The sequence below is a fragment of the Cynocephalus volans genome, chromosome 3 (genome assembly GCF_027409185.1).
Source record: "Cynocephalus volans isolate mCynVol1 chromosome 3, mCynVol1.pri, whole genome shotgun sequence".
In the NCBI taxonomy this organism is placed as follows: domain Eukaryota; kingdom Metazoa; phylum Chordata; class Mammalia; order Dermoptera; family Cynocephalidae; genus Cynocephalus; species Cynocephalus volans.
Genome location: NC_084462.1, coordinates 74,217,385 through 74,230,130, shown reverse-complemented (window position 1 = coordinate 74,230,130; position 12,746 = coordinate 74,217,385). Strand labels below are relative to the sequence as shown.

General features: G+C 37.9%; 1 protein-coding gene across 4 annotated transcripts in view; it reads right to left on the bottom strand.

Moving 5' to 3' along the window:
• Positions 1–11,261, bottom strand: part of DPP8 (dipeptidyl peptidase 8) — a 64,192-nt gene extending 52,931 nt beyond the window's left edge. For 3 of the 4 annotated variants that reach the window (XM_063089277.1, XM_063089280.1, XM_063089279.1), the window contains exons 1-3: positions 11,069–11,261; positions 6,737–7,006; positions 2,208–2,320 (exon numbers count right to left, since the gene is read on the bottom strand). In XM_063089277.1, the coding sequence (XP_062945347.1) occupies positions 2,208–2,320; positions 6,737–6,995 (372 nt within the window). In that variant the 5' untranslated portion in view covers positions 6,996–7,006; positions 11,069–11,261. Of the gene's footprint in view, positions 1–2,207; positions 2,321–6,736; positions 7,007–10,719; positions 10,807–11,068 lie in introns of those variants that run through there. The other variant, XM_063089278.1, reaches the window with a different exon arrangement.
• Positions 11,262–12,746: the final 1,485 nt, after the last annotated feature.

Sequence of the window (12,746 nt, the reverse complement as noted above, 5' to 3'; positions counted from 1 at the left end):
TGAAGTACTGAAACTCTATACCCATTGAAGAACAACTCCCCATTTATCACCCTCCCCAACTCCTGACAACCACCATTGTACTTTCTTTTTTTGTGAATATGACTACTCTAAGTACTTCATATAAGTGGAATCATACAGTATTTGTCTTTTTGTGACTGATGTGTCTCACATAATGTCCTCAAGGTTCATCCATGTTGTAGCATGTGTCAGAATTTCCTTCCTTTTTAGGGCTCAATAATATTTTATTATATGTATGTATCATATTTTGTTTATCCATTCATCTATCAGTGGACATTTGGGTTGCTTCCACCTCTCTGTGAATAATGCTGCTATGAACACAACTGTACAAATAAATATCTTCTCAAGACCCTGCTTCTAGAGCCAGCCCATGACTCACTTGGGAGTGTGGTGATGATAACACCAAGGCCAAGGGTTCAGATCCCTATATAGAGATGGCCGGTTAGCTCACCTGGGAGAGCATGGTGCTGACAACACCAAGTCAAGGGTTAAGATCCCCTTACCGGTCATCTTTAAAAAAAATAAAATAAAATAAAAAATAAAATAAAAGACCCTGCTTCTAATTCTTTTGAACTATGAATTAGTCTTGCCAAAAAAAAAGCAAATCTGGGTCTAATCAAGCTTCTAGATCTAACTAACTATTTATGTTTACAGAAAATACAGGGGATTGAAGAACATAGCAAATAACACACTAGAGGTATACAATCAGCAAAATCCAGATGAGAACAATTCTACGGACCCTCTTTCTTCAACAGACAAACTGCATTGGGGGGAAAAAATGATGGAGTGGAAACCAATAGATGAAAAGAGAACTACCAATCAATTACAATATATGGGCCTTATTTATTTAAATCTTGATTTAAACTAAGTATTAAAAAACAGAGAGAGAAAAAAATTATTAAAATAGTAGAGAAATCTTAACATTAATTGAATATTTAATGATATGAAGAAATGATCAATAATTTTTTTTAAATGTGATAATGATATTATAGTGATACCCAAAAAGAATTTGTATCCATCAGAGATACATACTGATTTATTTAGGAATGAAATGATATATCTGGCATCTGCTTCAAAATGATCTGAAAAGTTGGAGTGGGAGTTGTGAAGGGGGAGTTGGTAAGGCTATAATGGAACACTGATGGCCAAGATTTAATAATGGTTGAAAATGGTTCACATGTTATTTTAATTTGCAGAACTTTTAAAAAAATTTCCATAATAAAAATTTAACAACTTTGACTCATTAATTTACAAACTGTTCTGTGACAAAATTACTATTATTTCAGTTCTTAGAATAAGGAATTTTTTTTGTTTTAAAGAAAAGTCATGGGCCGACCCCGTGGCTCACTCGGGACAGTGCGGCGCTGGGAGCGCAGCAGTGCTCCCGCCGCGGGTTCGGATCCTATATAGGGATGGCCGGTTCGCTCACTGGCTGAGCGCGGTCACAAAAAAGGACAAAAAAAAGAAAAGTCACAAGCCTATGTAAAAGAACAACATCCATAATAAATAGTTGTAATCAAAATGATTAGTTGTGATAGAAGTTATATTTTTCAAAATTCCTATGAGAAATACCACATTTTAGTTCAGTTTAACCCAAACATGCTATTCAATAAGAAAATATTCAATGTAAAAATAATAAATGAGAAACAAAAAGGCAAACAATTGCACCCAAATATCACCTTGTCAATTTTCAACTACTTACTTTTTTGCATAAAGATAAAATATCAGAAAAAAACCCTAAGCTTTGATTTTACAAAAATTAAATTTATAATATTTAGAAGCAAAAACTGAACTTAGTACCTTTATTTAAGTTCGTGCTGTTACTAAGCATTAGAACTACAAATTCAATTTAAAGATTTAAATATAAACCTTTCTGTAAATACATATTAGTTCTTTTATGTGAATAACAACTCCAAAAACTGTGAGAACTTACCTAACGATAAAGTTTATGGAAAGGAAAGACAGTTAATCAGGGAGAAGGTAGTTAAAAAAGAAACTGAATTGTAATATTCCTTAGTTTCAGATATTGAGAATTAAATGGAATTTAAGGGTCATATATGCAAAAACAAAAACGTTTTAATTTCTTCTGATTCACATCTACTTCATTCCCAGCTGAATTTCTGCCTCTAAATACATGCAGTCTCTGAAAACATATACAAAATCCTAGTAATAACAATATTTAATCCTACCTGAAAAAGATCCAAAAGAGGCTTCCAAGAAAGCATTAATACTGCTGCTCTGTTGATGGTTTTGGGAATTTCAGAATAAAATAGAGTATTTTCTCTGTTCTCACCAGACATGGCTGTAAGAGAAAACAATCACTTTTTTTTTTCAAGTAGCATTCTTACTACAATCACAGTAATAAGAACATAATGCTTTCCATATATTGCAATATTTTGCGCTCTATGGGATCTACAATGAACAAGATGTGCATATGCCATATGCCATGGAAACTTTCATCAATAAAACCAAGGCTTTACAGAAAAACGCTCATGTTCCATTTTGATATTCAGATCTTAGTCCCTCTCAAAACAAACAAAAGTATGTAAGATGATGTAAGGAGAGTTAAGACAACTGTCATTTTTGGAATTTTTTGAGAACTGTTAGTCCCTTACAAGTTGGCAACAGATTCATGAGATTCCAACTTGACAACTTCAGATTACTAAATTTCTTTTCTGAATCATTTAAAGTACTTATTTAGAAACACACATAGGTCTAACTGAATTCTAGGTTTTCTTCATTATAACAGTTCTATAACTGTAATCATTAATAAGGCCTTTGGAGTTTCAAACAAAAGTATACTCACATTAAAACAATACAGAATCTGATGTCTTCCTAAAAATCTTTGTCCTTTATTAGTTAGGGAAGGCAAAAGGAAAAAGAGGTCTAAACTACGCCAGATCTATTCTGTGAAATCATGCAATAACTGAGTTGGATGATTACAACAGTGTAGAATGAGCTACGTATAAAAGAGAAGTTACAGGGGCCGAGCCGTGGCGCACTCGGGAGAGTGCGGCGACGCTCCCGCCGCGGGTTCGGATCCTATATAGGAATGGCCGGTGCACTCACTGGCTGAGTGCCGGTCACGAAAAAGACAAAAAAAAAGAGAGAGAGAGAAGTTACAGAAACACACTATGGGTATGACGATGTGAACCAAAAAGTCGAACAACATAAAACAAAGCCCTTCTACCCTAAGAAGTGCTAGAAAGGTATCACTTCCCAAAAGGTAAGGGGTATCAGCCAGCTGCCAAAAAAAAAAAAAAAAGATAAAAAGCTAGGGGAAAAGGAAGAAAAAAATAAATCACACAGAAAGAACAAGAAATTTTCTCTAGGGTGGAACAGATTCTCAGCCTATGTTTCTGGTGATGGAAGCAAAAGGCAGTTCGTGGAAGGACATGGGAACTTGCATGCTAACTCTTGCAAAAGTTGAGGATGAGCCCCCTAATATCCATATCTTGCTTTATCCCCTTATTTTTCTAAACCTTTCTTAGTCTGTGTTGCCTTTGGAGTCAAAAGTAAGATATCAGCTGACATTCACTTCAGTAGTTGATTTTGTCTTAAATCTATTTTGTATATTCCAGAGTTGCTTTGTTATAGAATTCTCAAGATTTTGGTAACCTATTCATACCATTCACAATTTTACAAAAGGTGATCATATCCTCCTTAAACGTTCTCCTTCTAAGAGGTTTCAGCCTTCAAATATAAAAAAAAAAAAACTGGTTCTGGGCCGGCCCGGTGGCGCACTCGGGTTGGCCGGTGCGCTCACTGGCTGAGCGCGGTGTGGGAGATGCCGAGCCAAGGGTTGCGCTCCCCTTACCGGTCACAAAAAAAGACAAACAAACAAACAAACAAACAAAAAACTGGTTTTCATCTATCCTCAAATGAGAACCACTCCCCACAATCATTTCAGTTGTCCCTCTCTATATGCTCCTAGCTCCATAATGTCTTCCTTGGCTTTATCCACAACCAATAAACATTTCCAAGGTATTTTATGTACAGAATATTATCTATATAAAATGAGCTTTTCCCCATTGTTTCTTTCCTAATGGTATTTACTGGCTTTCAGAACTACAGCAGTCTGTTTGTGCTGATGTCTTCAGAAGACAGTATTAATAAGTCCTGTTTTTCTCTAAGAGAACATGATGAGGGACAAGCGACAAAACAAAGCATGTGAAAAAGTAACATGCTAATGTAACATAATGCTTGTTACTAAATAATAGAGTTTCTTTTACTCATGCCACATTCGGGATAAGAGTTCTCAAAAATGTACAATTTCCTGTAAAAGATTTCTTCTGAGTAGGTGATCAGGAAAAAGTCTAAAGTATATTAAAAATTTTAGACCAATGACTTGAATAGAGAAACACTTTAAAATTTGAACAGATAGGGGCCAGCCCGTGGCTCACTCGGGAGAGTGCGGTGCTGATAACACCAGGGCCATGGGTTCGGATCCTATACAGGGATGGCCAGTTCGCTCACTGGCTGAGCGTGGTGCTGACAACAACAAGCCAAGGGTTAAGATCCCCTTACTGGTCATCTTTTAAAAATAAAATAAAATTTGAACAGATATAAAAGACTTGAACAAATGAAAAGGCACACAATTTTCTTAAAAAGCTCAACATCTTTTTTTTTTTTTTGGTGGCTTGCTGGTACGGGGATCCGAATCTTTGACTTTGATGTATTAGCTCCACGTTCTAACCAACTGAGTGAACCAGCCAGCCCTCAATATCTTACCGATATCAAATCTCTTCTAAAATTATCTATAAATATAATGTATCTTAAAACGGTATAAATAGGATGGGGAGGAGGAGGGCTACAAAGCTAATTATAAGTTCTCATATAAAAACAAGCTAACAAAAATAATCAATAAAAGTATGAAAAGTGATGAAGAGGGATTAATGTTATCAAACAGTAAAATACAGAGTTATAGTAACATAAATAATAATAGCAGCAGCACAGTATTGGAATTTGATCTGACAGACAGATCAATGAGACAAAACACAAAGTCCCCAAATAGATCCAAATATTTATATATGGGAACATGACATATGATAAAGGTGGCATTTCTAATAATTAGGGAGTAAGGTATTTAAAATATGTTATTAAAATAAATGTACAGCTATCCAAGGAGAACAAGTATTTTCTCTACTTCATATCTTACAGCAAAATAAATTATAAATGATGCAAGGACTAAATTAAAAATTTAATTGATTAAAGGTGGTGAAAAAAAATTAAAGATTTTTTAAAAAATAATCTTGGAGTTAGGAGAGGCTTTACAGATATGACAGAAAACTATAGAAAAGTCAAAAGTTAACTACCAAAAAAAAAAATCACAAATCTCTGCATAACGAAAGGTACTAAAGGCAAAAACCAAATTAAAACACAGGGAAAAATACCATATAAACAGATCAGTCACAGAAAAGGAATATGAATGGCTTTTTTTTTTTTTTTTTAAAGATGACCGGTAAGGGGATCTTACCCCCTGACTTGGTGTTGTCAGCACCAGGCTTTCCCAAGTGAGCCAACCGGCCATCCCTATATAGGGACCTGAACCTGCGGCCTTGGTATTATCAGCACCACACTCTCCCAAGTGAGCCACGGGCCGGCCCTACGATTGGCTTTTAAACAAGTAAAAGGATGCTCAATCTCACTCATAAAAAAAGAAATAAAATTAAAACTACAACGAGAGACTGTGGTTCACTAATGAGAGAGGGAAAGATCAAAAAGTCTAATTACTCATTATTGGTGTAGGTGTGCAGAAATAGATACTCTGAGACAATACTGACGGTAATATAAACCCTATAACCTCTTTGGAGGGGGAATTCAGAAGTATCAATCAAAATTCTGAACATATACATGTCCTCTGTCCCAGCAATTACACTGTTAGGAATTAGTTCTAAGGTATATTCACACATGTGCAAAATGATGTAATACAGTGATATACACTGCCTCCTCATCTTTTATAATAGAACATTAGAAAAACCTAAATGCCCATCACTAGAGGCCTGCCTGGTTATGGAAAACAATGGCACAATTATATAACGGAATATTCTGAAGTTGTTAAAAAAAAAATCTATAATTATGACTCTGGACTCACACAGAGAGCATCTCTGAACAGATATATTTACATGTATATATGTATACTCACACACACGAATGAATAAAACTTATACTGGAAGCAGCTTTGAGGAGGGAAGGAAACCTATTTTTAAAAATTTAATGAACAGTACTGGCCAGCCACCAAAAAAAATTTATAATAAAAAATAAACAACAAAGTAAATCAGTGGATGAATACATTTAAAATCTGGACTCATAATGGAGACCAAGACTAGCCTTGGTTTAAAAAAATAAAAGGAGCAGCTGTTGAGAGTGGGAACAAACTAATGGTTTTACTGTTTTCCTAATCTGACCATTCCTAAGGAAAGACACTTCAAAGTAGCTCTAGAGAGAAGCAATTTCTGGCATCTTTGACTTTGAAAAAACAGAGTGATCAATTCATGATTTGTTATCTGCAAGTAAAAATAAAGTTAATGGAACAAACCAAAATTAAAATAGTGCCAAAACTGAAATTCTTCAAATTAAAAGATATTTTTTTCCTGTAATGGAACCAAAACTCACTGATTCACTTACTTATTCACCAAAATTTGAGTGCCAATTATATCTAGCCTTTAAGTTTGACTTAAGAAAAATTTCCTCTCAGAAACTATGACTTCATACTCACCGAGATAATAGATCCTGTCTGAATGAGGCCCATCTGGATCATTCCTCTTCACGAACATAAAATCATGTGGTGCCTTAGCCATCATGTAGCCATGATATTTTCTGGTATCAGCAAGCAGCTTTTTAAGCTGACTCCAGGAATACCGTTCAACGTAAAAGGGCTCTAATTTAGGTTGGTCCTGTGATTCAATATTCTCCTCACACTCTGCAGTTTCAAATATCTCAACACCCAGCTGTTCTGTTTCCATTGCTGCTGCCATATTGCATTTTCCTAGAAAAACAAGGCATATGAAGCTGTTCACAGGCCTGTCTCCTCTTACATTATGAGAAATGACAGCCTCCAAAAAAAAGAATGCTTTTCAGCGCAGTTGCAATGAAATCTAGTAGGAAAAGTAATAATTCCTCCTTTTCTGTGTTCAGTTTAAACATGAGATTTTTTAAAAATTGAGGTTATGTCTATTTCACAGTGACTCTAAATCCCTTTGGAACCTTTAGGAAAGGCTCTCCTTAGGTATCTCTTGCCAAAATTCCTTTTTCTCTCCCACTCTGGAAGGAAACAGGCCATACGCCAGTTGGCTGCTGTGTTCCACCCAACAGCATGTCAATAGTGAAGCTAAATGTGCCAAGGGAGTTCAGTGTTTTCCCACTTAAAAAAGTAACACATTTGATAAATGTGGATTTCTTCAGCTAACAGAAATAATCAAGACCAATTAGAACAGTAATATAATTGTCCCAAACAATGTACTTATAATAACCTTCCTAGAGCACTTACCCAAAGTAATAAAAATATTGTTCCCTTTTAAATGTAACTCGTAACTCGAAACAACGTTAACACTTAACTGAGTGGTACATTTTTGAGTCTCCTGCTCTTGCCTAGACAGACATCACTATCATATGATCACTTGTGGTGGCTCTACTTTTTAAGGAAACTTAAATGACTATTATTACCAGTCAACAATTTGTACTCTGAGTAAATGAGGGAAAAAATATTATCTTCAAGTGGCTTTAATTAGTTGAAGTAGTTGATGCAGAAAGCATTTAATGTTTGAAGCAACAATATTTTCATAAAAGTCTGAATCCAATTTACCAGTTCAACCTCAAAACAGCATTTGTTAATATCTTATCTACTAATAATATTACTTTTCATTTCACAAATACAGAATAAGATGCATCTTTCCTTTATCTTTTCCAATATTTAAATGTAACAGGAGCAAAGTATCAGAGAAAATAACAAAAACATTATCATAAACCATTGTGTGATATTCTGACATGCATTACCAAAAAGAAGCAACATAAAAATTCTGGGGCAGTCTGCTCTTTTTGAACTAATAAATGTCAAAAACAGGTACATTTGTAAGGTAAACTTAATTGTATTTATGTAACCAAATTTCACATAATTATTAACTACTACTATAACGTTCAATACATGATTACATATTTAATGTCTTTTTTAAAGTTCAATTTCGCATGTTAACATAGATCTATGTTAAGAACTACCTGCCACAAAGAAAAAGTTCTTACCAGGTATGTGAATTAGTCTATTAGGCGTGCATTACTGGCATTTAAATGAACTGTGTGCCCAGGATATTGTGATTTTTTTCATGTTACAGTTAACTATCCTACAATTTTCAATATAACAGTAGCAAAAGTGGCCAGAAAACCCATTAGACAGTTACATCAGGTATACATGTAATATTATTACAACTGGGCATTCATTTCCAATGATTAAAATCCAAAGCAGTTTGACAGAGAATTACATCACTTAGCTCAACTGGTATTCAGCACATTGATATTGAATAGCAGGATACGACAGTGGTGGTTGTTCACCCATCTAATAGCCAGCGGAGGCATGCTTTCCACCAATGTCAATGGATCTAGTTTTATAGCCAATGAAGTGAGGGACGAGAGTGAATAATCTACACAAAATGGGCTCATTTTCTCAACTTGCTTGTGTTAACTTTAAAACTTCATCTCCAAACCACCGCTTGCAAGTATAGGGCTAAGGAACAGAACAGAGAAGCTCAGCAGAAAGACTTCCCAAGACTTACTGCCCAGGTTCTTGAATTATCATTCACTTCACATCTCTCCTATGAAAAGTTGCATTAGCTTACACTTAAGTAAAATTATCTGGTATTCCTGAATTTACTAGGTCACTGTACTGCTTGTTTCTCTCTACACACCCATATAAACTCACACACACTGTACAGTTCAAATAACACTCAGCTATTCTGTATACAGTACATGTATATCCTGCATCTTCTAGGATAGGCCTAATATTATATGATGTTAGTAATTTACACAAATGTATAACTAAATGATTTAATTTCCAGAATTCCCTAACACCTTATATACAAATGCATTCTCAAAATACGTAACCTGAATTTTCTAATTTCAAAAATAGGAAAATAGGGTCAGTGTACATTCTTAGCACAGTGCATATATTTCACTGCCCACGTACCTCTTCACTTAAAGATCTTCTCTGGTGCCTACCTGATTGTATTTTCATCTGCTCAGATCTCTTCCACATTCAAAGAGATCTGTTTCAAGTGATTCAACTTCAAGCATAGATCCCTCCACTCACCCTGCTCTCTTCTCATGGGAATCTTTTTCTTACCATTCAATCCTGCTCACCAGGATAATGAAATAAGATATAAGACCCTTGATCATTATTAAAATGCACCATATGTGGCCTAAAAGATTAAATCTAAAAAGTCCCAAAATAGTTCTTAAAACTGATACAGAAATATCACTCATTTTGGTGCAATATATGCCTAAATTATTTTGTATATGCATTTTACATTATCAAAATTCTAAAATTATTTTATTTCAGAAATGTGTAGTCCAATTTACTCAAAAGAATATCTTAACAATAGTAAATCTTGATGTCTAGACATACATTAAAAGGAAAACTATGGAAGGGCTTTAAACAGATATAAATGGCATACAGATGTGAGGTTACTCATATTTGCTATTTGCTAATTTGCTATTGCAAATTCTCAAAAATGGCAGGTGATCAATAAAATTTATTGCTATGTGCCTATTCCTGTTCCTGTCTTTTAGTAATAATGCCATATCAAGCTGATTGGAGACAGAATCAACTCAGTAGGATAACCAAGACTTACAGAGCAGGTCATTTTTGCAGATAGAGAACTAATTTGAATTTAATAATTTAAGATTTTTCACAAGAATATTCTAATCATTTTAAGTGCATTCCACTTTTGTGTCTTTCCTTGCCATGTTACTCTGAGAATAACAGAAATAGGTAACTTTTCTGGAAAAAGAAGCGTTAAGCTTGTAGAAATTCTGGCTTAGTTAAAAAAGAAAAAATAAAGGAGAACCTGTGATTACACCTGTTACTTTATTATAAGTTTTAATTCTGGGCCAAGTAGGTGATGGAGAGAGATGTGGTGAGAAAAGCTAAGTGGCAATCGGAGGAAACAGTGAGATTATGCCAGCACAGCAACAGTGGACTAAGACGTTAAGACACTTTCCCATAGAACTAAGCCCCTCACTCAGAACAGAGCATGCTGGGTTACAGAAATAGCTTCAGGACACTTTGAGTTTGGACCCACTCAAATGACACTGAATTTTTAATTCATGGGCCACACATGGACTTAAACACCCCAATCCTCACTGAAGCCTAGCTACTTCACTCTTTGGGTCCACAGCTAGTTGAGAGGTCCATTATCACAGAGGGGGCAAAGGTCTTGAAAGCTATGAATGAGGAAGAGGAGAGGTGTAGCAGAGAATGTTGAGAAGGGGGGTTGGAAGGATGCCAAGTCTTGGAAGAAAGTGTGTGAGGAGAGAGGTTTGACAGGAAAGGAAAGCATCCTGCTGCGGGTGGGTGAAACAGAATGGGATGGGGACGGTGAGCAGGGAGGGAATCGACCTAGAGTGAAGCAGTACAGAGAAAAGAACACAGCTGGGAAACCAGAAAGTCCGAGTCCTAGCTGCCACAGTTGGACTTTAGGCAAATCCCTTCACCTCTGCGGGCTTCCGTTTCCTCATCCGTAAGCTCCGACTATACCCGGCCTCCCAAACCCAGCAAGGCTCAATTAAGATAACGGACGTCCAAGTCCGGAGGCCAACACCCAGCGCTCAGGGGGCGCCCGGTGAACGTTGGTTGACTCGGAATCTCAGAGCCTTAGCTTCCTCTTCCGGGAAGTCGGGCCGCGCACCGGCTCTGCCCCGCACATGGCGGCGTGCGAGTAAACCGCAGAGCGGGCTGACCGGGAGAACGCGCCGGGCGGCCCTCCGTAAAGGAGAAAGGGCCCGATGTCTGGGGCCCAGGCCTCGCGGACGAAGGGGAAGGAGAGGGGGGCGGATACTGCACCTTCCCCCCCGGCCCCGCCCGGACCGTCCCGACGCGCGCTACGGAGCGAGCCTGCGCCGCTTCATGCCGCGCCGCCTCCACTCCCTTCCCGGCTGCAGCGGCTTCCTCGGCGGCGGCGCCGGTAGCAACCCAAGCAAACGCGGCACTTAGAGGCGGCAGCGGCTGCAGCAGCTTCGGCTGCTCCTGCACTTCCGGTTCCTCGCGGCCCACCCTCCGACTGGAGGTGAGCCGGACCAAGAAGGGCGCCGCTCCCTGCTGGGTGGGGTTTGTTTACACAGTGCCGTCTAGTGGCCGGAGGAGCGAAGGAGGCGCGAGGAGACTGGTCCGGGGAGAGGATAGAGATGAAATCCAGAAAGGGGCAGCGACTTGCTCGAAGTCATACAGAGAATCGGGGCGCGTCTCTACTTACTCATTTTTTTCACTCAACAAATATATATTGAGTACCTGCTCAATACATCGAATGCCTGCTCAGAGTAGACAAAAATCCCTGTCCATGTGCCAGGCAGAGTTGTAGATTCTGGGATTAGAGCAGGGAGCAAACCAGGCAAAAATCTCTGCCTCTTCCTGGAGATGACATAGAGAGAGGCGGGGCTAGGGCCTTGAAGATCTGAGCGTCTTGTTGTAGTGGAAAGAAACCTGAACCTGGAGTCAGAAACTTGGGTCACTCAATCCCTTGGAGCCACACGTCACTTAATTGCAATGAAAGAAAACCACACATGTCACACTAACACATAAAGATGAAGAAACTGGGGCCCAGGGGACAGAAGTGAATGTCTTATAATCAAAACCAGAGGCAGGTGCCTTGACCAGCAATTTATTTCCTAGTCTACACTATACCGTTGTCTGAAAAAATCAAAAAAGGGAGCCTGGGGGGGCCGGCCTGTGGCTTACTCGGGAGAGTGTTGTGCTGATAACACCAAGGCCATGGGTTCGGATCCCATATAGGGATGGCCAGTTAGCTCATTGGGTGAGCGTGGTGCTGACAACACCAAGTCAAGGGTTAAGATCCCCTTACTGGTCATCTTAAAAAAAAAAAAAAAAAAGGAGGGAGCCTAGGAAGATGATTGGGAAAGTAGTAGGCATAGAGTAAAACAGTGGCAAAGCTGGAAAGAACCATGTGTCAGAGTTGTGTGTTATTAGAATTTATTATAATAGCACTAATAAAAGATTCATTTGGGTACTATATTCCACTCCACGGTATGTAATTATTCACTCTTAGGTCAAATGAGCCTTCCCTCAGGCTTTTTTTAGTTGAGCTCCCTAGAAAAAAGATAGTCATTTTCTCTGAGTCTCCTCTATGAATCTTCAGTGAATGACCTGAAAGAAGATTTTAAGGCTTTATTTTTTTAATCTTATTTATTTATTTATTTTGCAGCTGGCCAGTTCAGGGTACACGGATCGAACCTGGACCTTGGTAATATCAGCACTATTGCCATGGATTGAATGTCCCCCAAACTCATTGAAACTTAATCCCCACCGTGAAAGTGTTAAGAGGATGGGAAATCCTATTATGATGATTGAAAGGTGGGGCTTTGAAGAGGTGATTAGATTATACCCTCCTGAGGGTGAGGACTGTACCCTTGTGAATTGATTGATCCATTCATGGAATAATTGGCCTGGTTCTGATGGCTTTTAAAGGAGAGCAAGCAAGCAGGTTAGATCTCTCTTGCTCAGCCAT